The sequence below is a fragment of the Epinephelus lanceolatus genome, chromosome 2 (genome assembly GCF_041903045.1).
Source record: "Epinephelus lanceolatus isolate andai-2023 chromosome 2, ASM4190304v1, whole genome shotgun sequence".
NCBI lineage: Eukaryota > Metazoa > Chordata > Actinopteri > Perciformes > Serranidae > Epinephelus > Epinephelus lanceolatus.
The window spans coordinates 47280176-47305771 of NC_135735.1; the positions used below are offsets into that span (position 1 = coordinate 47280176).

Genomic DNA, 25596 nt, shown 5'->3' on the forward strand with positions numbered 1-25596 from the left:
TCTCTGTTGAATATGGCAGCATGTGAAGACGTGTTAGTCGGGCTATCAGACCTGACAGGAAGTGGGACTGGATTAAAGAAGAGATGGCAGATAAGCAGCAGAGCAGATCCAGGTGGCCACCCTCAGCCACAGTGACTGAGGAGCTCTATGTAAGCTAACCATAAAAGCACAAGAAACTAGGGGTGCAATGGTACAGGTAGCCCACGGTACGGTCCGTACCTTGGTTTTTGGGCCACGGCTTCGGTTCGGTTTCGGTACGTGTTTTGTGCGGAAAGAGAACAATCCCCCCCCCCCCAAAAAATGATTTATTTATTTTGCTTGACTTTGCAATTGACATGCTGCTGTGTTGTGCTACAGCCTATTCAAGTGCTGGAATTTGTTATTTACCGAACTTACTGAACGCAACACAGACGCACTGGCCGGGCTCGGTTATAATTGTCAGTCAGGAAAATGCAGCCCAGGCCGCGCTCTTGTGTGCTCACCTGTGTGTGTGTGTGTGTGTGTGTGTGTGTGTATGAGGGGTCAAACGTATCAGTGAACACACACACACAGCATTCACTGCGTACTTGATACGTGTAAATTGCATGTGCAACCATCACTGTGTACTTGCTTTGCGTGCACTGCGCGTGCATTCACCGTGTACTTGTTACACATGCAATGGGCATGCAATGCCTGCACACGCCTAGACGTGCGGTTATTAGACGTGCGTGCGTAGACACGTCATGTAATCACAGGGGTCAAAAGCGTCGGCTGTTGAAGCAACAACGCGTCGTGTTATGGACGTGTGACACGTAGCATCACTATACTAACTCTGCTAATCAGACGTGCGTGCGTAGACACGTCATGTATCACAGGGATCAAAAGTGTCAACTCTTGAAGCAACAACGCGTCGTGTTACGGACGTGTGACACGTAGCATCGCTATACTAACTCTGCTAATCAGACTACACGCAGGTGTAGTGTATGTGTAGTGTTTGTAATGTGCTGTGCACGCGTACTGATAAGACGTATGAGCGCGTCGTGTGAGTGGAGCGCACAACGCATGCGCGTCATGTAGCGGCGTGTGTGTAACACTCATGTCTCCATAGTAACCCTATGTAAAATGTAGGCGTGCGCTCACGCGGTTTGATTAGATCTGATGTGTGCTAAGTAGGTGCAAGTGACGCGTTGTAGTGTGGTTGGGTGAAACGTTTGACCCCTCATAGTGTGTGTGTGCGCGCGCACGTGTCTAGGTGTGTGTGTGTGTGTGTGTGTGTGTGCGCGCACACGTGTCTAGGTGTGTGTGTGTGTGTGTGTGTGTGTGTGTGTGTGTGTGGGCGTGCACACGTGCGCGCACAACTAATGCAAAACAGCATACAGTATATGTGTGCCACCACACAACTCATCTTGTCATGAATCTTTGGTCTGATCTGGGCTTTATGATTCCCAGATCCAGGATTCAATTTTACTTAAAAGGTCACGTTTTGATTCGATTGAGAAATTTTTTTCAGCACTGACAGCAATGTCATGGTTAGAGTATCAAGTCTTGATTCGTAAAGATCAGCAGATCATAGACTTTATGCTATTAAAACTGTCATTGACATTTTCAAATTCTTCTTTATTAAGATAGGCTACATGGTATCAGGTGTAATATAAGCACCATATTAGGGAAGGCAAAATGTGACTTCAGGGAAGCAGGAGTAATTCCCAATTTTTTTGTTTCTCCATCATCTCTGACTCCGACAGTGGGCGTGCAGTAAACTACACTGTGTCATCTCTGAAGAGTTGTTTCCTTTTTCCTTTAGACATGCAAAGGTAGGCAGGGGTAAAGAAAAAAATACTGGAAGAATTGTTGATCCTTCATCTGATTTTGATGCTCAAAATCAAAAGCTCATTTTGATTGAATTCACCAATTAATTCCAATGTAATTTTCATGAATAATAAAGGTAACCTGTTACCCAAATGCTTTAAGGCTAAAACACCTTCTCTCCTCTTTATGTATCAGATGTGCAGCAGTAAGTCAGTAATAAATAGCTGTTTGTCTGCAGTAACAATGTCTTTGGAGAGCTGACAGCGACACCTCTGCTACACCACTGTTCTTGCTGCAGGGTCAGTGCCTTCAGCATCTCCATCCTAACAGGTATTACAATCAGGCTGATAAGTGTTGATGAATGGGACTGATAGAGGCTGGTAGCACCGCTGCTGCCCAGCAGGTTCTCCAAACCTCATTTCCCTTCATCTGATTCATACAGACGACATCAACACTGCATCACACACACTCCACTAGGCCCGTTTCCACTGAAGAAGTTCCTGGCACTATTTGGGGGGCAGGAACTACTACAGGAACGTCCTCTCGCTCAGCGCCTCTCAACCGCTGTGTCTCCACTGAGAGAGCGGAGTAGGAGGAAGGTTCCTGTAAAGTTACCGGACTCTGGATGTGATATAATCATTACACGACCATTTTGACCGGGGCGACGTAGTGGCGTAGGGACGCTGTTAGCCGATAGCGGTGTCTGTAATAACTCACTAAACTCACAAAGTGGCCCGTGAAAAAAATATTTTTTCCAGCGGATGTCTTAGTTACAACATGATTGAGCTAACTGGAGTAGTTTCATGTCGTTTCCGACAACGGGAGGCTTTTAACAGATGACGTTCTGATGTTAGCTTTGCTGCTGCTGTTAGCTGTCCCTGTCAGCTGCAGCCACTACTGATGCTTTCTAGACATCGTGATTTCCCAAAACTGAATAAATACCACACATAGCAACACAAAGCTGCTTTGCTAGCTCAATCATGTTGTAACTAAGATATCCGCTGGAAAAACTACGGTCACGGACCGGTTATTGAGTTTGTTTACATGGCGATGGAAGCTATGAACGAGCTAACCCTCGTCTGCTGAGTTTTAAAAATGCCAGCTATTTTGTTGCTTTCTGTTGACGTCACATTCCGCCTTGAGTATATCCAATCAGCACCAAGTAACCCCCAAGCCCCAGCCAGGAGTTTTTCGGGGCCGTTCTGAGTACCTACCCCGAGTCAGGGACTTGTTTAGCCCCTGTAAAAGTTCTGGAACTCTGTCCTTCGGGGGTGGTTCCTGCGGTGGAGACACGCACCAACGGCCCCGGCCCCGTAAATTTACCCCGAAGTTCCTGCGGTGGAAACGGGCCTAATGAAAGCAGGCGGAGCCAACACACCAGGTGGCAACACAGTACACATGAACAAATCGACTTCATTGGTACAAACATGTGCTACGTATTGACTGTTTCTAACGAAACAATCACCAGCCCTCTCATGACAATTATCAAGCTGATTAAAGCTCTACCTACCACATAATAAACATAATTGACTGAGGATAAATTCGTGACACAAGCCTGTATGTACAGCAGAGGTAATGGAGCAGAGAGAGCAGGGCAGAGGAGTCCCCAGAGATGAGAGAAATCACTCCTCTACCAACAGACATAAAGAGAAGGAGACCCTGCCTACAGCAGGCAGAATGGACAGAGGGGAAAAGAGGAGAGAAAAAAGTAAAGAGCTGACAGAAAATGAGGGAACAGAGAGATAGGGAGTGACATGCATAAAATGTCCGCTGGACTCAAACCAGGGGACGTTGGTATTACACGGTCATCACCTTAGACTCGTGATGCACCAATTCCAATTTTCTTTCCATTTTCAAATTTTTTTAAGTCAAACCTGCCAATTTTCTTTCTTTCTAAGAACTATAATTAACAGGATATTCAGCAAATTCAATTATATGTTCATAACAAAACACAGTTCTAAAAGTGACCCAGGTTACAGAACCTTCTTTTACTCAAACAAAACTCAAAATAAATTGTGCTCCATGTTATTGGACACAGCTTTTTTGTGCAAAACCAGAAATCAGGTGCAACAGATCTATCTATATATGCCCCAACTAATTATTTATATATCGGAAAAGAATCTGAGAAAATATAATTCTATCCTGTGTATATAGGCCTGTCAGACACTGCTTAAAGCACATTCGCTTGGGGCACTGCATGTGACAGGAAAAGCAAGAGGCAGAGCAACACTGTGAACATAATAACATTCTGCCTATACATGACATGGTCCTGCTACAGACAGTCGAGAAAGAGGTGCTCAGAGAAATGGCTAAAACATCTGGATTCCAGGTATGTCTTAACAGGGTTAAAGGTGTTCATAACCTAATGTGAATTAATGTTTGGCTTGTTTCTTACTTTTATAATAGAATATTTGTGAATTCTCTCTATGGATACTAAAATACATTGAGTATATACATTTATTGTGTCTTATTCTTCTGCCAGGAGTACAACAAATATAAAAACATTTTAATATCATCATGTATACGCTGAAAGCTTTGATTACAGTGCTCCACAAAAATCTCAAAAATATTATGTTTTGAAAAAGAAGCTGTGTTGAAGTTTTTGGCAGATCAATTTTTTTAGTTCTGTTTTTACTACGTCGCAGTTTTCACAATAAAAACTGTTTCCATCTTGCAACTGTTTCATGCATTCAGATTCCATTATTATTGTATGATTTTGCAGGGCCAAGCAAAACCTACATATATATATATACATATATATATATGATAGCATCCAAATGTTTTACAGGTATTCTATGTTGTCCTGACAGTAGAATAAAGGCCTTTACATACTCCACAGAACAGAGAAATTTGTTCTCTCTCAAAGGGCTGCAAGAAAAGAATGACGTCATTCTTTTCTCGCAGCCCTGGTTTGGGAGTTCTTGCAGCTTGTTCTCGACACATCATCTGGGCAGAACTTATTTCTTGTGTGGTGCCTGAGAACTATTGTGTGATTGGTCAGAAATTTGAAGTGGGCGCGGTCAATGCGGAAAAGCATGTGTGATGCATGCTGCAGTGAGAGGGGCCTATGAGAACTTCCCAAGACTTCTGCACTCGAGTTTCTCGTGAAGTATGAAATGTTCTTGCCACCTCGAGAAAAAGAACATATTTCTTCTCTGTTCTTGCGGAGTATGTACAGGGTCTAAGCCTCTCTGAACCCTGTACACACTCCGCAAGAACAGAGAAATTTGTGGCCCAGAAATGCAAAAAATTGAAAAATTGAAAAATACTGCGATATATCGTGAAACTGCCAGAATCTTCAAAAATAACGTGATACCAATTTGTAGTCATACTGCCCAGCACTAGAATAAACTATTTATTATTGATCTAAAACAATGTACTTATCTGTTTATTAGCACAAAAATAGCTGTGAATGAGTATCTGTTCACAAGAATGTAAAGGTGTTTGTACAGTAGGTTATATACTAACTCCCACTGCTGCAGCCAGCAGCAGCTCCTCTCCTCCTGCCTGTGTCACAAGTCACACTCCAGACATAAAGTTGTTGAGAGGGTCTGAAAAGTTGCTACCAAGGTGACTTGACAAAAAATGGATTGAGAACTAAACAGGTTTAGTCGGTTACTGTCTGTGCCGCTGTGAGCAAGTTGTGAACCATCGTGCATGCAGGTAAATTTGATCGGCACAGGATATCTGAGACTGACTGGCTGGTCACCTGTAGTGGCTGATCAAGCCGAAAATCATCCGATTCCGTTCATCAGCCAGTAAATCTGTGCTTCTCTACCTTAAGCTCCTCGGCCACCAAGGTGCCCCATTTGTTAAAAAATTCTAATCTAGGTCCACTTTGGGCTAATTGTAAACTAAGCAGCTCTTTTACCTAGGAAACTATTGGTACCAGTTAGGGATGCAAGATAACATCGGCACATCATTGGTATAGGCCAACATAAGCTTTAAAATGAACGTTTAGAATGGGCCAACAGACTTGTTCTTATTTTGCACAATGAATGAATACTACATACATTGAAAAGTATTGTTTTTTATGTTTCCATCTGCTTGAGTATGCATGCATAATACAATGTTAATTTCATTACAGAGAAGACTTGGGGCAGCAGTAGCTCAGTCCATAGGGACTTGAGTTGGGAACCAGAGGGTCATTGGTCCCCATTCTCACCAAAAAGTGTGGACTGGTAGCTAGAGAGGTGCCAGTTCACCTCCTGGACACTGCCAAAGTGCCCTTGGGCAAGACACCAAAACCTCAACTGCTCGGGGTATCTGCAAGGCATCCCCCTCGCTCTGACATCTCTCCATTTAATTCATGTAGAAGTCCTATTTGTGCATGTGTGTGTATTTCAGGCCTGTCTGTAGCCTATATGACAACAGAGTGAAAGATTTGAATTTAGCCTCAGGGATTAATAAAGCGTATCTTCTTCCTCTTGATGATCACTAAAATCAGGTAGGGAAAAAAGTGGATATATCGATATCGGTTATCGGCCAAATGTGTTGTTATATATATCAGCACACTGGATACCAGCAAGAAATCCAATATTGTGCATCCCTAATACCAGTAGATATTTATATTACAAACTCAGTATCATGAAACAAAAAAAAAGAATCATAGCATTGGGATAGACTATAAGTCATTTGAAGAAGTCACACACACACACACACAGATGAATCCCTGCACACTTCAGCTACCTGAATATTTCAGCAGCAGCCTGCTGATTTGCACTGGAAAACTTGTTAGTGACTGACAGCCACAGGCAAGATGACAACAATCTAAACTAACTCAACTACGAGCCCAAAGCAACCCAGGAACAAACGAGGACTGTATCCTGCATGTGTGTGCGTACGTGAGTGTGTGCCAGAGACAAGCATGGCTTCAGCTAATTGAATCACACTAACAGCATCTCTCCGTTGAGCCACACACGATAAACAGACTTTGTTCTTCTCATTCCCACGCTATCAAAGATTTTTTTTATCTGATCTGAAAATTGTTTTTCCTTTCTTTTCTTGCATCATTAATTCACTTAGCACTTCTAACAGCAATGTCTATTAGAGTTTGCTTTTATTCTCACAATGGCTACTCTGAATACATCTCTCCCTGTGCTGCACTGTGGAAACAAACATGGATTTTTAATAGAAATAAAAGTAGCTCAAAGGACATCACAGATTAAATTCATTGAAAAAGACTACATGATTCCTTCCACAATGACAATACCACACATTGACACTATTGTCAGAGCTTTGTTTACAGTTTCTCTGTTTTTGTCTCTTTCCATCTCTGCACTTTTTCCTGCTAAATGTGGAAGCATCTGTTTAAACAGGGGGTGTATTAGGCTGAATGTGTCCTGTGAAAAGAAGCTGTGGATAATCTGGCAGACAGACAGGCATTAGCCGAGCTCCGAAGATGAAAATTGTGCCTCCTCCCAATAATGACTCATTCAAGCTGCAGGGATTCAGAGATAGTCTTGAGCTTTGGCCTGACAACCTCAGAGAGAAGGGGGTGCAGTAAGTGAGCGACGTAAAGAAAACATACAAGCTATATAGATACAGAGATGTAAAGAGAAACGGGGGAGGAGTTTCAGTCATTGTTTAATGGCTCAGGCGAAACAACCCCCTTAGGCTGAGCAGAGGGGCTGTGGAGAGCGAGCATACCTTCAACCAGCTACAGAAGAGAGCATTCCTCTGGTTGCCATGGTAACCGAGCCCTCAGCTGGTAAGCGAGTAGGGGAGGGGAGAGAAGCCAAAGGGATGTACTGTATAGAAAAAGGGGGGAGTGAGAAAAAAGGAGGCGGAGGAAGAAGGGGTGTTTGACACTAGCCATAATTTTGAGTATCCACCTCCTGTGTGCAGAGAAACCCTCCCAGCAGACTTTTGTCTCCCAGCAGTATAAACCCCCCCCCCCCCCCCCTTCACTTTTGGAGCGTGCTCATTGCAACTACTCAGTTTCTAAATGTTGCTTGAGAAGATGCACTGCCAGTTAGGTGGAAAGGCAACTCAGAAAGAAAGGAGAAAAGTGAAAAAGTAATTGGAAAGTTCCAAAGAAATGCTACCATCAGCTCTTTCCTGATGCAAGCCCTTTTTGCAACTGCAATATAGGTCAGAAAAAACAAAATTAGACACAGTTGTTCAGCCCTGTTCAGCAGTCTATATATCAGCGGTACTAAACCTGCTTTGACCAGAGCCACTGGTAAAGCAAAATGAGTTCACAGGCCAGTTAATAAACAAACATTGATAATATTTATTACAATATATAATCAATGAATTGCCTGTTTTTTTTAACCTTTCAACATTTGCTGCCCTCACTCATCTTTGCCAAGAGGCAAATCCAGCTGCAACAACCCCACGCAGGTCATGTGTATGATGGAGCGTTTCTAGGATTTGTGAACATTTGGAGCCTAGCTCGGAACTCTGTCTGGTGGTGTGGGGGATTCTCTCCTAGCACTTTTTTGATATTGACAAGCTCTGTTTTGATGCCTTTTTATGCACTCTGGCATATTTTTTACATTTAAAGTACAAAAGCAAATACCAGTGTGAATAACTTTATTTTCATTGTGAATTAGAAAATGTTCTGCAAGCCACCTGCACCCTATAGTGGGCCACTTACTTACACATGCACTTACACGCCAACAGCATGACGAGCTAATGAGCATCTATTTTGCATTGAGCACTGCATGTTTGCTGTTTTTTTTCTGGTTATTGAGAGTTAAAAAATGTTCAACTTTGGGAAAATTGCTGCAATCATCACTGCCACTTTTTACCCAGCCATCACAGTGGAGGAGAGGCAGGACAAATAGCTGACCACCAGGACTAACCATCACATCTTACATGTACAAAGGCTGAATAACAACAACAATGGAAAAGAAATGTGTTTATACTACAGCCTATATAATAATATATGTTTCCTTACCCATAAAATCTCATGAACCCACATAGACTAGTAATTTGGGTTCAAGGTATAGTAATATTTAAATTGAGTTACATTTACATTTTTTAAATAAAGAAGTATATGTTAAAGTGCATGGGATTTTTTATTATTATTCAATGAAACTATTAAATTTCTGGTATTGTGACATGTCTAATGTGTTCATATCACACCAAAATACCTTATATTTCAATATGGTTATTTGGGTGTGAGAAGGACACACATTGAAGAGGAACTTAAATGAATCAAAATGTTTTTAATAAACTACCTAGCAACAAATTCTGAACAATTTTTGCTCAATTTCAAGTACATTTTTTCTATATATTTAAAATGGTATGTTGTATTTATATTGATTGACCACAACAATAGAAACCGCTGTACGCTGAAATGCAATTCTATATTTCTTTCTCTGCATGCAAATAAGGTAACATAAATATTTTGTGTTATGTTACATTGAATGCAGCATAATGAAGCAAAGCAAGTTCAATAAAACACACTGAAGGCTCTGAAAAAAAACCATTCACTGTTAATCTGCATAAAACATCTATGCATGTAAAGGCACAATGTAGACACATGGCATCACACACGCACACACACGCACACACACACACACACACATCGGTAAAAAATATATGCATACATACGCAGTGAGACTTATGGGAGTGTTACCACCTGCAACCTGCTGATAATGAAGCTGTATTTCAGCCACCTAAAGGCAGCCATCTGTGCTGGGGCTCTCCCTGCTGCCCACACTACCCCCACTACACACACAAACACACACACACACACACACACACACACACCGCAGCGCTCCTCCACTGGAGCCAAGGGACTAGAGTATTTAGGATGTTCCACGTCAATAACATGACACTTTCATTACAACACAACAGGGACACACACACACACACACACACACACACTCCCATTACAGGTTACAGACAAATAAAAATGAATGATGTCATTGTCTTCCAGGCGTTGTTACCCTCAGAGTCAGAGGATACTGAGGGATTTTTTGGATATTGACCTGTTTGTTTGATCCATAGTCCTTTTTACTCAGAGATGGTGCTACAGAGCCACTACCAAGTCCCCTCTTTATGCCACCTTTACATTTTTACACAGAACCATTTAACAGCAGCATCATGTCGCACCAGTGTGTGATTTTAGACAGCATGTCAGCATCCCAAAAGCAAAAGAGGCGTGACATGTAACACAAAAGCGTTGGCCTCTAGTGTAACATGCAACTTTTGTGTTTGCAGCGCTTTGTAAACAAAAACAAAGGCATTAACATGGCAATAACAATCATTTACTGTCCCTGTTATATGGCTGCCGATCTCATCCTCTGCTCAGAGGGTAAGGAGCTTCCAGACTTCATTGTTTTCCCAATGTTCAGAGATTTTCCACTGCTGGTCTCCTTCTTTGAGTTTGCTGCTAACTGCTATCAGCTATTTTTAAAATCTCCTGCGGTCAGTCGCATGCATAACATGTCAAAACATCACAGCCATTCTGCCCATGATCCCATCCTGCAGACTGTCCCTTTCATAAGGATGTTTCAGCACTGTTACTACCTCTGATGCCGGCTTAAGGGCGAGACAATCCTGTCCCCCTATTCTGTGCACGTGCTTTTTAAACAGAACGGTGAGGCAGCATATAGGCATGAAATTCCTGCCTTGAAGAGGCAGTGTAAAAGGGGCTCTTGTGTCTCTGGTATATCAGTGCATCCAGCGCATCAAAAGTTCTTACTTTATTAGGGATACACGATAATATTGGTACGTCATCAGTATTGGCAAATACCAGCTTTACAATGAAGAATGGGCCAACATGCTTTTCTTAATTTGCACAATGAAGGAATATTACTTACATTGAAAGGCATTCTATTTTATGTCTCCATCTGCTGGTGGGCTATCATGATAAGAATGTGCATGCATAATTTGATGTTAATTCTACTAACGGTGAGTCCTGATGATCACTAAACTTATGTGGAGAAAAAAGTGGATAGATCACTGTCGGTATTGGTTATCAGCCAAATTAGTTGTCATATAATGGCATATCAGATATCGGCAAAAAATCCAATACTGTGCATCCCTATACTTTATACTTTACTTTATGTGGCTGATGCAGCCAGGTTTTTTTTAAGCCACTGAAAAGACAACAACTACATGCTTATCTGTTTCCACCCACCATATTCACTTTGGTAAATGGACTGCATTGATACAGTGTTTTAATACAAAGCACTATGCAAATTTGCCCCTCATTTAACCATTCACACACTGATAGAAGCGAGCTACCATGCAAGGTGCTGGTCTGACCATCGGGGCAATTTGGGGTTCAGTTTTGCCCGAGGACATTTCAACATGTGGACATGGATAGGGATCAAACTGCCAACCCTGTGACTAACAGAGTTTTACCTGCAGAGCCACAGCCACCCCAGGCTACATAACCACCTCCTTACTCTCTGTCTGTTTGTTATCCATCTCAGCTTGGAAAAATCCAGGCTCAGAGCGAATGACAAGTTGATGGTTGTTTTATCTACACACTCATGACCAGCAATCTAAAACCGTCTGCATTCTTTTAACTTCCTGGTTACCCTCAAAGAGTAAAACACTGATTAGAGATCTAGAGTAGTTCTGATTGAGATGTGAAAACAGAGTGATGACGAGAGGAGTTAAAGATTGGCCAGTGCAGACTTGCAGTGATCACCAAGTGGCCATTGTCACAGGAGAAGAGATGAAACCATGACAACCGTTCCCACTGTTGGCCAACACTTGGAAAATAAGCGCTGTATGGAGCCTGGGAAACCAGTGAAAAAAAAAAAGAGTACTTCAAACCTACCCCCACCCACACACACACACACACACACACACACATGAAGACACACTGACTAATTGTTCAGAGTCAGCACAGCCTCCCGCCATTCAGCTTCGACCACCAGACACACACCATGAAGCCATTGTTCCAACTGTAGCTTCATAACTGGGAACAGAGAAGAAAACCATTTTTCAGAGTCGGAATCTTAAAGAACAGGTGATCCTCTGTGCTTAAAGCTAAAACTAAGGTGCAATCACTTCACTTCGTATTTTAGTAGTTGGAATTATGCTTGATGCAACTGGATCTTATGGTGCAACTGCTGTGCTCCTTTGCCTGTTAACTGTATTAAAATCAGTAAATCTGGTTTATGTTTAACATCTGACGAACAAGAACTATTAGTCCACTCCCTCAGAGATTCTCTGTGTTTCCCACACTCACACTCACACACACACACACACACACACACACACACACACACACACACACAGTAACAAAGAGCGTGGGCTTGCCCTGCACTGGTGGAGGAGGTTTAATGATATACGGGCTTCCCTGTCTGCCAGCTCAGCTCTGGAGCCTTCGATTCATACCCACAGCCTTCAGCAAGCAGAGTATCATTCTTCTTCAACACACAGACACATACATGTATACGCTAAAACACAAGTATGCGCATTATTTCTACATCTATACATGCATATGCACTTAACCAAATTCACCAGCTCCACAAACACTCACAGATTCAGTTAGTGAGAGCATCAGAGGACATTTGCATCAATGGTTGCAGGACATTTCTGTGGTTGTGGAGTCACAGTCAGAGAAGATTCAGCAGGCACAGACGATATGAGCTCCAAACATGAGTCCAACTACAACATTCTAACATATCTGGAACAGCAGGAAAGCAAGGACTGATGTGATGGGATAACACAGTCGTAGCTGTGACTTACAATTTGGATCACTGTTTATACTGTACTGCAAATGCAGCTTAGGAAAGCAATGAAAAAAGAACGCACCGTGTGTAGGGCAGACCCTTGAAAGTCAGAAATTTGATTCGTCAGTTGGAGACCCTTCAGTTGACTGAGATTGCTTCAAGTCAAGCAGTCATTTTTTTGTTGTCCTTTTTTTTGCGAGTCATTGTGCTGTGCAGTGTACTCTTGACTTGCACACTACTCTTTGGAACAGACAGCTGCAGACATAATGCAGCGGTACAGAGCAGGAGAAACTTTCCACCGTAAAGGCCTTTGTACACAGAGTCCATTTTTTCAGATGCACTTTTTTTACTCCGTCATCTGAAAAAAATCATTACGCACAAAAACCTTGCACACTGATTCCAATGCATTTTATTGTTCTATTTGCCGTGAAAACTTGCAATACGTGACAAAATGAAAAGACACATTTCCACCTTTGCCTCTCTGGAGTTAACTGTCTGGCTGTCACCACTCTCTCCCTGTCTTTCATTTGTATGAAGGGGCTGAGCTGTCCTCCCTGTCTGTCTCCACATTCTGCGTGTGGTCCACATTCTCCTCCTCTTCATCATTATCCATCTGAATATTACTATTTGACCTGTTGAAAGTGAGCTGTCTGACTCATAAGAATGATTCTGTGCGCCCCTTTCCTCTGTCTCGTCATGGCTGTGCCCCACTACCACATTTCCTTCACTGATTCTTGGTCAGCCAGCTCTCTAAAGGCTTCTGATGGACGCGAAAAATGCAAAAAATCGCACTTGTTCCAAAAATTTTAATGACAGACTAAAGTTTCGGACTCAGTGTGCAAACATGATTGGAACATCGCGAGGTATTTATTTTTAGACATGCAACAATTGCGGATAAAAGAAAACAGACTCAGTGAGTAAGGGCCTTAATGCTCCAAGATAACATCATCTCTTCTGCTTATAAGAGGTTAATTTGCAGCTCACAGCAACTTAATACGACACAGTGTCTGGCTTTTGTTTGATATCTTGTGTAGTAATCTAGTGTTGTTGCTTATTTCGATCCGTCATCAGTGCAGTTAGCTTGTTTACTATATCAAGTGAATGCCGCTGTCACACCTGAACGTCCTGCTGAGCCCTTTCAAACTTTGTAACTGTATGGAAAAAAAATTATTTGTTGAATATTCACACTGAACAGCTAAATCTGATTTGAATACTATAATTCTAAGTTGGGTAGAGCCCAGAGTAGTGGATGTGTGGAAATGGACCTTTACTCCACCTCTGATTCAGTTAATATAATTAATCCTGTTGAAGAACAAAGCAAATGATCTGTGTGTCTCTGTCTGAGTTCAATGCACTGCTGCAGTTTCATTCCATCTGCTAAATGGAAGTATTGTGTAATTAATACAGCAGAAGTATAGGCTGTTACAATCCAACTCTACCATCCAGATAATTGGTTGGTTATGAATTATTCACCCAGCAAGGGAACAGAGCAGCATATAGCTTCTACCTACTGGTGCTGGAGGGAGACACCTTGATCATCTCTGGCTGTATGTGACCACAGATGGCGGGGTATCCAAAACAGGCAACTCATACAGTATACCACATGGCTGAACTGCCTATGGTGACAAATCACTTTGACATTCATATAGAGATTCACAGAGAGTCCTTACAGCTCAACAGTGACTGGAGCGATATCAACACTGCTTATTGTCTTAGGGAACCATACTGCTTTCCATGTAAGACAGCTCTCAAAAGTACCACTGGGCTGCACATTGTGTTTACTGCAATGAAACACTTAACAGAGCTTTTCGACTGTGGAAACTTTTAACAGAAACCACTAATACCCCTTTTACACTAACGTGGAGCAGTTTCCATTCCAGTTCTTGCAACTAATTTTGAACTATTCAGAGCATTTCAACCAAAAATAAACTGATTCAGAACCTGAAATGTTGGTTCACAGATGGAACCAAAAAAATAGCAGGTTTTCCTTGACCTGAGGTGCAAACCATGACAACATCAGTGTGGGTGTCATATTCTGCAAGTAGGAAAGAGAGGATGGAGAATACAACAATAGAGACAATAAAATCATCGGAAAAAAGAGTGTGCAGTGATATTATTAATATTTGCACCATGCCTGTTTTTTGAAAATAAAAATGTATATGTATAAACTACCCATGTGCTTTTGTTACCTAAACCTAAGCACATGCATATATCAATGAAATAAACATAAATACAAGGTATTTTCCCAATGTTGTGAGTTTATTTTGAAAAAGATTGTATTCATCTAAGGAGCAGAAACTGTACGCTTCCTGTGAAAACCAAAGTTTATTTTAAAAAGACACAATGCACGTAACAGGCATAAATAGACATGGCGTCCCAGAACCTCAACAACAGACACACCCAGGATACCTATTGCGTCATATGTAGACGTGAAAGTCTACTGACCAAGCAGCTGTATGTGACAAGTCGGGAGTGAGAATGTATTGTTTACTACTGTTGTGCATTGTACAATGACCTCCACTGATGATGCATCCTTAATCACAATGGACCTGATGAGAACTGGTATGCGGGCTGGTTCACTAGATAGCACCAATGTTCCGAGAGTCCTGAACATAACCAGTTTAAGAACCAGTGCTAATTTGTTGGAAAAGGGGGTGTAATAGCCCTTTTCTAGTGCAGTGATGTAAAACAGCTAATAATCAGTTTTTTAATGTTGAAAATATATTTATATGACAGGGTGAAAACATGTGGGAATATGATAAGTCATATAATAAATCTATGGAAAAAATTGCTTTGTGGAGTATTATAGTGAGTTTCAGCTCCTTGTTAAACTGTCCAATGAACAACCTCATTGTTCTGGTTCACTCTCAGTGCTCTAAAGGTGTCATTTTGGGCAACAGCAGGTCTGATTTCAGAAAAAAAACTCTAAAACCCCACTGTTCACTACCTGATCAGCACCAAACAGCAGACAAAGCTGAAAACAGTGAGGCATTTAGCAGCTAACGAGTCAGATGTTGGTGGGGACCAAACTGGAGCTAAAAAAAAAGAGCAAACACTGGATCTACACAGCAGGCAAAAAATGTTAAAAGATGAAAGATGAAAGATTATCATGCACACAGTCGAGCAAATTAAAAAACTACAAAGTGGTTTGACATGCTGACACCAGTATGGGCCATCGATCACCTGCAGACTTAAAGCAGTACCCTGACTCCTCCATCAGTGCCGTGTTACACCTCATGTTCAAGTAAAGGAAAATATATAACAGTGTCAGAACCACTTCTATTATCTGTCCTACAACCGTTTATTACACTCACCTACCAAACAGTGAATAAAAACTCCTGGTGTCACTTTTTTAATGAAGTAGGTGAATCCCAAATGTTCAGCTTGTAAAATACAATGGAAGTACAAGTAACAATATTGGTACCAAAGCTTCACATTGTTCTAAAAAGTTCAGGTAATGGAAGGCTCGGGTTACATCTAAAATACTACAGCATGCTTTGGAAATGGTTAGCAGTCATTGCTAAGACATGTATCCTGATTGAAGTTGTCTCATCTTTTGACAATATTCTTAAATCTCCACTTTTGTGATATTTGAAGTCCTAATTTATCCTTTATGCTGGTTCTATATTTGGTCCTGTGGGGTTTTTTTTAAATACACATCATGATGCAATGTTTTCTTGACTACTTAAATTGGACACCTTGACATAGTATTTCATACTTTAATGGGTGCAGCACAGTGATATACAGTGCTGAGAGGTGTTTCTAGCATTTTGTCTATCCACTAAGTCAACAGTAGGCTGAATATGCACATCTCAGTGTAACACAATGCGGTTCATCAGCAACAGAATCTACAGCCCTCAAAATGACCATAAAGTTGATTAACATCGATTACAGTCCCAACAAAAACCCCAAACCCAAAATGAATGAATGGATGTACTCCAAAATGAAGAGACACTTTGGGTTGGTTCCTTTTCACATGCAGCCAGTGCTAACAATCAACTTAATATTTCAACACATAAGTTACTGTGACATACAGTACAGTAGGGCCTATAACAAAATATCAGCTAGCCTGCCATATTCATGGAGAAGGGGTCCATACAGAAACTCAGCACACTGCACCATTAAAACAAATATGCAGAAATGTGTGATGTTGCAGCTGCAGTGTGTGTGTGTGTGTGTGTGTGTGTGTGCGTGCGTGCGCGCGCGCGCGCAGGGACCGGACAGTGCAGCATCACTGCTCTGCCTCTTCTGCAGAGAGCAGCCTTAGCAGATGGGTGCTATAAAGGAATTAGAGACAAGAAAAATCACAAGGGCCCATTATCACCGAGCTCTCTCTGCCTGACAACAAGGATTAAAGGCACACTACCACCACCACCACCATCATCATCAGCATCACCATCATCAGCATCATCACTGTCATCATGACCATGAAAGCAATCTTTCCCTGCATTCAGCAAAGCCGCATCCACCAGAAACATCCGCACTTATGCATTTCTCCGCTTTCCATTTCCCGCATAGACACATTCAGAACACGCAGATGCAAAAAAATGCAACCCAACATGATGTCAGCGAGTCAGGAGCGGTGATGCTGAGAGTCCTGACAGCATCATCCGCATCTGGAAGCTTTCAGAGGAGGCTTTCACTAACCTGTCTGTCCTTTGCCCAGCGTCTTCTCCAAGCGGTACGGTCCCACATAGTTGGCGTAATGCCCGCTGTCCTTTCCCGACGACATTTTTTGGCGTGAAATGACTCACAGGGAGTATTTTTTCTTGCGGGTGTCCGTTTGGGACGCGTTTCTGGAGAGAAAAGCGCAAATCCGCGGCGCAGTAGAGTTCGCCTCGGTCGGCGTTCCTGTCTTTTTGGCTGCTGGTCGCTGCAATATTCGTGTGTGCGTGTGTGTGTCTGTACGTGTGTGCGTATGTCTCCAGGTCCGTTGCTCACAGTCCTCCGCTGGTTGCGTCCTCAGTGCGGCTCAGATTGCGGCTTTAAATCTAGGTGTCATGGTGTTGGTGCCGGAGGAGCGGTGCGCTGCAGCCCCGTTGGGTGTGATCTGATGATGGGACAGCATCTATTGCTGCTGCTTGCCGCTCCAGCAGCCTGCGTCAGTACAGAGTCGGTGTGAGCGGACACTTCCGGTTGCACCTTTCAAAATATAGGCTATTCCCCAGGACTGCTGCAATGCTTGTATGTTGACTGCATTAAGTGAAATGTTCAAATTTTTCATGCCTCTTTTTCTTTTCTGTTTTTCCAGATTCTGTGGTGACAGTAAATATTGCACATGACAATCAAAAGTCTTTAGGTAGTCTATTCTACCGTGGCATTCATATCAATAATGTTGTTTTTAAGGCTGTAACAAACAGACTATTTTCAGTGCAGATTAATCTGCCAATTTTTCCTCGATTTTTTTAAGTGTTTGGTCAAATTAAGAAAAATGATCAAGAAAAACTCAAACATCACAATTTCCAACCTTTAATTTGCATTTGTTTAACCATTAGTCGCGGACAAAAAAAAATACAAAATTACAAAAATGAAAAAAAAAGTGAGAAGCTGTAAACGGTTGATACATCTGAATAGTTTTTACCTATTCAGAGCTCAATTATGTTCCAAACACACACAAAAATACTGAGATTAATAATTTGTGTACATAATCAATAGGAGGCTTTATAAGTTGATTATATCATCTGAAAATCAAGTCAGAGCAGCATTTCCCTGTTTAATATTTTTTTAGTAAGAAGACTGAAATGTGCCTTGTGATTCCTCCTTGCCTCATGGTAAGCCGTGTTTGTTAAAAAAGGGGGCGTGGCCCTACTGCAGTCCACTTTAGATGATGTGAAACACTGTGATTGGCCTTATGACATCCCATTTACCAAGTCTGTGCATTTGGTCTGAGTCAGATGACAGTAACCATAGAGATCATAGTGATGCATTGAACACCCTGTTGTGTTACCTATGGCACACTGCCTTTTAATATGGAGGTTCAGTTCATTTCCATTCAAAGTGACTTTACTGGCATGAGAAACATACGTTTACAATGCCAAATGTGAAATGAAAATAAAAATCATATGTACAACAAGTAAAGATCCACCAGAATTTGGGTGGGTAACACCTCTGACACACATTATAGTTCATTTGAAAAAGTTTCGGTCCACAATTAGCAAAACTGCAGGTAAGTGCAGAATTTTGCACCTAGAATTTAACTTCTATTGCAAGTATTGACCCTAACTGATTATTAAAAAATAAATAAATAAAATAGGAAAACACAACCATGCCATATTGTTATTATTATTATTATTATTATTATTATCAGTATTATTATTATTATTATTATTATTATCACTACTACTACTGCTACACAACGCTGCCTGTTATTTTCAAATTTGAATTACTTTTAGTGATAGTTGATGTCGATTTGCATTTTTTGTTGTCCAATATTTGTGCTTTTATTTTTTAGGTCAATTCGCCTAACTTCCGCTGATATTACGGCTTGACGCAGCTGCTTTAATTAGGGAACACGCATGCGCACATGGCTTCCATCGCAGGGGTTGGTGATTGAATTTAGGTCGAGGTGACAGTGGGAGAAGAGAGGCTACCTCTGTTCAAAACTGCTCTTTTTAAATTTATAAATAGCTCAAATAGAGTGCAAAATAACACACATTAAAGGCCACAGAGACCCAGAATTTTCCCAGGATGCACTGAGGATACACTGTGTTTTCATATTAGCAGAACAAAATGGAAAATTGTCCAAATGTAAGGCATATTTCTTTTTTTTATTGATTTTTAAATTACTGCTAATTTAATCCATTTAACCAGACTCTTAATTCTTAAGCTAATTGAAAATGAAAAATCATTATTTGTCACTGTGTGTGTGTGTGTGTGTATGTGTGTGTGTGTCTGTTGAAATGGTGGTGGTGGTGGTGGGGGGGGGGGGTAAACATGTTACACACTGGGACACTTTCATTTGATTAAACCAGCGGTTGGTGACAACGACCATCTATCTGTCTCATCACTCCTTCACAACAAAAGCCTTTTGACCCAGCAAGCTCAGTGGCAGATGGCCCCCCCACACACCTCCTCCCCTCCCTCCTCCCCCTCCTCCTTCTGCCTCCCTCTTTCTTATCTACCCCCTCCTCAAACCCCCTCCCCAACCACCCTCCTTTAAAATCCATGTCCCTAACAAAGACGGGGGGGTACTCCATTTTACCACGTCAGACCACATCGCCATGGGACAGCTTTCTCCCAAATCACTTCCTGTTAATTAATGTAACCTACCCCCACCACCACCACCCCACCTTCATCAGCAATGCAGGAGGAGGTTGTGACCCCATCCACAGATCAATGATTAGTTCTCTCTTAGATTTATGCCACCGTGTGCACTCTCCAGTCTGATCTCTGCTGTCTGCTCCCCTGGTGGCTGTAATGCTGTTTGACAGCTGCAGACGGCACCGTGGCTGTAAAATTGTATCGTCCTAATCTCCTCAATGTAGAATAATCTGCCATAATCAGCCGGGTGTCTGAGGGGAGGGTGCAAACCTGATTTCTGTGTCAAAACACCCCCACAAGATGGACTGGTTCATCAGTCAGGATAAAAGTGACAGTGCTTTTAAAGTATTACCAGGGGGCCCCTCTAACATGATCTTCCTGTCAAATGTTTTCCTTTGGTATTCCCGGAATCTATTCTGAATTTGAAAGACTGCCTCTTCATAATATGCATCTCAGACTTGGAATCATTTGGAAATGTTGCTATAGTATCAGACATGAGGAATTTAAAGGCGCTGTATGTAAGAATGTGGCCAAAACGGTTACTGCACTCAAATTCAAAATACTGCCGCGAGTCGTGTCCGCCCCCCCCCTCCCCTACAGATTCAAGGTTGCTGGACAGCGGCATGCTGGAGACTGATTTGTTTGCACACGGGCGGCTGCCGTGGCAGGGCTGCGTCACCGCGTCCTTGATCTTCAGTTTTCCAGTGGACCTTTCGAGCAAGTCCGGCTTCTCTGCTGCTAACGCTGCTGCCGGGATACAGCTGAGGAGGAGCCGGCTGCTAATGCTATGTACTTGGACACTGCTAATGCTGCTTGCCGTGCTGCTGTAGCTCAGTCATAACTGTAACTGATGCTGAGACTCTCCTGACTGCGTGACTGGTAGACGGCGGTGGGTGGCACAACAGGCCAAAACACAAATTCAAAACATTAACATGATTTGTGGACCGCAAAAAATTTTTTTAGATGCAAATATTCTGGCCGTACTATTGTTGTCGGTGAGATCAGTATGTTATATGAACATTATTCCTTAGTCGCTGTGACATATTAGGAGGATTTTACGACTGTTTGCTTTAGATTTCTTATATAGCCTATAGCTCCTTTAATTGTTTTAAACAGGCAAGGACATGGTCTAGGTCAGGGATAGTCAGCTTGCTTTGTCTGGGTGTCACTTTTGCAAAATGGCAGTATACTGGGGGCCAGTTAATAAACAAATAATAATAATGCTAATGACATTTATTTGTATGTATAAGCAGCAAATCCAGTCTCAGCAGCCCCACAGGTCAGGTGTACGCAGTGCCATTTCTAGGATTTTTAGTTTAGTTTTAGTGTTAAAGCTGCAGTAGGTAGAAAGCCTGAAAACGGTTGATTTTTGAGTCTCATCTGAGTTAGGTTTTGTTCGTCTCCGCCCCGAGCCCCTCCTACCAGATGAGCACGTGAGTATTTTATCCTACTTGGTTCTATTTCTCCCTCTCTGGGAGCCTCAGCTCTCCCTCACCGCGCAGCAGCCCTCCCCATCCCTCCCTTGTGGCCCTGCACATACTCCCGAGCCTCGCCTCTCCCTCTCCGCGCAGCAGCCTTCCCCATCCCTTCCTCGTGCCCCGCACATATACCCCCGAGGCTCAGCTCTCCCTCTCCGGCCGACCCTCGCGCCCTTCGGCTGGGCCCGGCCCCACCTCACCCTTCCCCTCCCTCCGGGGCTCCGGGGAACCGAGTTCTGCCTTCCTTTTTTTGGGTTGTTTAGCCGTGTAGGCAGTTGTAGCCAATGCTGGAATAGCTATTTTACCTGGTGCACTGTTCGCCATTGCCGCTTGCTCTCCCCTTCTGCCGGCGACACGGGAACGCGCATATGCAGTAGAACAGCCAATAGGAACGCAGTGGTCTGAGCTGACCTTTGATTGGTTGATGCACATTGGCACGATACTGATTCTTTAGAGGCTGAACACAGAGTCATGGTGAGGTGCAGAAACCTATTGTTTGTCTCAGACCACTTGATTTACATTATGCTTCGAGGATATTATAAAATTTTTACTCAATTATACCAAAACAATGTTGCCTACTGGAGCTTTAAGATACATATTTTGCAGTAGATTTTAGAATTTCCTACACTTCAAGTGTCCTTGAACATATCAATTATGGTGTCATTTGTTTATTGGGTCGCCAGATATCAATCAATGATTATCAAAGATGAGTCTCTTAATCTAAGGGGGTTTTAAGCAGGGTGGACATGTAAACGTGTTGTCTTACCTTACCGGTGTGCTGCCATGTTTATTTACTAGGGCTGACCCAAAAAATTCGAAGCTTCGAAGCTTCGTTCGATGGCAAGGGATTTGGTTGTGAAAAAAAAAAAATTGAAGCTTCGGTGCTTTTTTTCCCGTTTTTTTGGGGGAGGCCTTAAACACAATACTAACTCCCACCAGTCCGATACTGACAACGAGCACTCAGAGCAGGCAGAAGAGGTCATCAGATGTGTGGTATATTATTGCCACTGGTTATTTGAAATGGATAAAGGTATTTTTTACTGGTGGGTTAAGGGAGAATAGCCTATATATCATGTAATTAAAAAAGAAAAAATCTCCGACAAGGAAATAGAAAGCCCGACGCACAATGGAGACCTGCTATTATCCTGCTTGAACACAGACGACTAAATTATTTCAACAATGTGACCCAAAATAATGATCAAATAGATTTTATTGATGTAAAATATGCATTTTCCAATTCCACCGGTCCGATCTGAGTCTGGTGTCAGAGACACTTCTGATGCTCTGAGTTGCGCATCTGTTTGATTGTGCTGCAGTGTGCGCCGAGGGTTTTAATTTAGTGTTCAATAAAAAGTTAAACACTACTTATCACCGACCATTAGTGTTTTTTCATTTGTGAATATTTTTATCTTAATTCTAGTGTTGGAAGAAACTACGTTTTCACCATAATTTTTTTTTTTGGCGTCGTCAAATGCTTCAAATTAAATTCGTTCTGAGCTCCGAAGCTTCGAATGTCCATAAATGGATTCGAAGGTCAGCCCTATATCTAGCTCTGCTTTCCAAAGCGCAGCTGAAATATATCTCGCCAGCTCTAGATAAAGCCCAGCTGGATACTAACGTTACTCCAGGTGGAGGTGTCTCATCCTCAGTCACATCCAGACCTTGAAAATAAGGCTGCAACCGGTCCCCTTCCTTGCAACAGAGGCATTCCTCTTCTGTGGGCACTGGGGCACAGCATTCACAGGTACACCACCAATCTCCAGAGCTACGCAGCCTTGCAGCAGCCATTCCTCCTCTCTCGTTCTCTACCTGTTGCGCCTCTCTCTCTCTCCTCCTCCGTTCTTCAATTTCACAAAGCTCTTCGTCAGTGTATTCTGGCTCAAATAAATAAGGGCAGCCATAAACTCATAAACTCTGAGCAGTTAAGTTGTGGCTAGTTAGCAAGAAACCGCGTGCTATATGGAAGAGAAGTAAATGCGTGCCTGTGAAAAAAGACACTTTGCACCGAGTTTCTGAGTGAGTATGGACACTGAGAACTGTGATAAACTAAACATTTGTAGTTTAAAGACAGAAGTTGTATTTGTGAATTCTGTGGATAGTATGCTTTGGAGGCTGTGACCAGGCCTGACGCAGGAGGAGTGCTCCAGGACTTGCCACTGCATGCTGTAGGACCCAGATTCACATCTGCCAATGGAGAATGTTGCCCCTTTCACATCGCTCGCTTGGACAGAGTTGAACACGGTTGTCTACGGTTTACTCATATTTCCAAGGAACAGTGAGTAAAAACACAATATCTCTAAATGTTATCACATGAGGGGCGGCTGTGGCTCAGAGGTAGAGCGGAAAGATCAGCGGTTCGACCCCGGGCTCCTCCAGTCTACATGTCGAAGTATCCTTGAGAAAGATACTGAACCCCAAATTGCTCCCGATGGCTGTTCCATTGAGGTGTGTGTTAAAACTGAGTAGCAGGTGGCACCTTGAATGGTAGCCTTGGCCACCAGTGTATGAATGTGTGTGTGTGAATGTGACTCATAGTGTAAAAATCGGATGACTAGAAAGGCGTAATACAAATGCAGGTCCATTTACCATGAGCTCCAACATGTGCACCATCCATATGGTATAAAAGATAAAGTCCGCACACCAGAAGCTGCTCCTTGAAAATTTATTCACTTGTTTCGGGCTCCTGCCCTTCATCAGATATGTCTGTCGTATGCTGTAACGCCCTCACAGGGCTTTACAGCATACGACATCCCTCTGTCCTTACGACCCTCACAGCAGATAAGGAAAAACTCCCCAAAAAACCCTTTAACGGGGGGAAAAAAACAGTAGAAACCTCAGGAAGAGCAACTGAGGAGGGATCCCTCTTCCAGGACGGACAGACGTGCAATAGATGTCGTACAGAACAGATCAGCATAATAAATTAGCAGTAATCCCTATGACACAATGAGACAGAAAGAGAGACAGAGAGAGAGACAGAGACAGAGACAGAGAGAGATGCAGGACAGACGGTAATGACAGTAGCTTACAACAACATTAATGAAAGTAATAATATTACAATTATAGTTCTGGCTACTGTGGTGCAATATGTTGAAAGTATATATTAATATCTAATAGTATACATACGTGACAATAATCATATGTGTATAATAACAGTAGAAGTATGACTATGTGAAGTATGACTAGTATGACTAGTATGACTATGTGTTCCATATGTTAAGAGATGTGTATAACAAGCTTAAACAAAACTGAACTGAGTAGGTGGGCACATTCAGAGGACAAAAAAACATCCCAGAGTAAATCATTTTATTTCCGTTGTGAATTAGAAAATGGTGGGTGGGCCACCCAGCACCCTATAATGGGCCAAATTTGCCCCACGGGCAGTTGAGTATCACTGGTCTAGGTGTTGCATCAGCATTTAGATCACTCGTAATCAACCATGATACCATTCCTAATTCTATAATAAACTAGAAGGTCAATCAGAGAGTGCTGACTTCTACCAAGGCCAAATGTCCTGTCTGTCAGTGTTAACAAAAGTGAAAAAATAATTTGTGTAGCTGCCCTGTGATTCGGTTTTACTCAAAAATTTAACTGGATCTTCCTTGGCCCATGCTACATCCTTCTACCAAGTGTAATGAAAATCGAGCCAGTAATTTCTTAACAATTGTTCTGACGATAAAGAAAGCCAACCGAAAACATAACCTCCTTGACAGAAGTAGCAATGAATGCATGGTTTGGACTGTAGTCACGTGACTTGTAGTCAAACTCAGGCTCCCAGGACATGCACCAGTCTTTTATGCCAACTTTTGTGGTGACCAAACAGTGAAATTACATCATCAAGTAATGCCCTGCAGCCCCAGAAGATTTTTTCCCCATAGACTCACGAGGCATAAATCTGTGGATATATATATATATATATATTTAGCATCACAGCCCCCAACGAAATAACTCGCTTCACTTTTGGGATTTAATTGCTCTCATGCGAACAATTGGAGTCAATGCAAAAATGGCATTTTTAAACATCAGTTTTTCACTTATGGAGCCAATAAATCGTTGTTAAAAACAAATTACCAACATCTCCATGCTGTCTAGATGCGATTTGTGTATTTTTGGATTTTTGTCTTAATAACTGAATTTTTGACAGCTGTTTGAAATCTGCCTTTACAGACTAACAGCTGCTGTCTTGCACACAGGTGACTGGCTTAGTCAATTTGTGAAGCTACATGTGACATTTCTATTTGCCAATTAGCTCAGTGAGATAGAGGATGGTTCTTGGTGTTGAAGATTGTGAGTTTAAGCCTCAGCTTGTGCAACATTTCCATATGAGAAATCTACCCAAACTTTTCATAAAGGTCCAGTCCCATGCCAGATGTCCTCAGCTGGAAACACAAGACAATAGTCCTGATGGTGGCGCTACAGCAACC

At 42.3% G+C, this 25596-nt stretch overlaps 1 protein-coding gene across 10 annotated transcripts in view; it reads right to left on the minus strand.

Moving 5' to 3' along the window:
• Positions 1-17541, minus strand: part of LOC117258502 (serine/threonine-protein kinase BRSK2-like) — a 218365-nt gene extending 200824 nt beyond the window's left edge. For all 10 annotated transcript variants that reach the window (XM_078162083.1, XM_078162080.1, XM_033629509.2 and 7 more), the window contains exon 1: positions 17085-17541. In XM_078162083.1, coding sequence (XP_078018209.1) covers positions 17085-17169 — 85 coding nt within the window. In that variant the 5' untranslated portion in view covers positions 17170-17541. The remainder of the gene's footprint in view (positions 1-17084) is intronic.
• Between the last annotated feature and the right edge of the window lie 8055 nt (positions 17542-25596).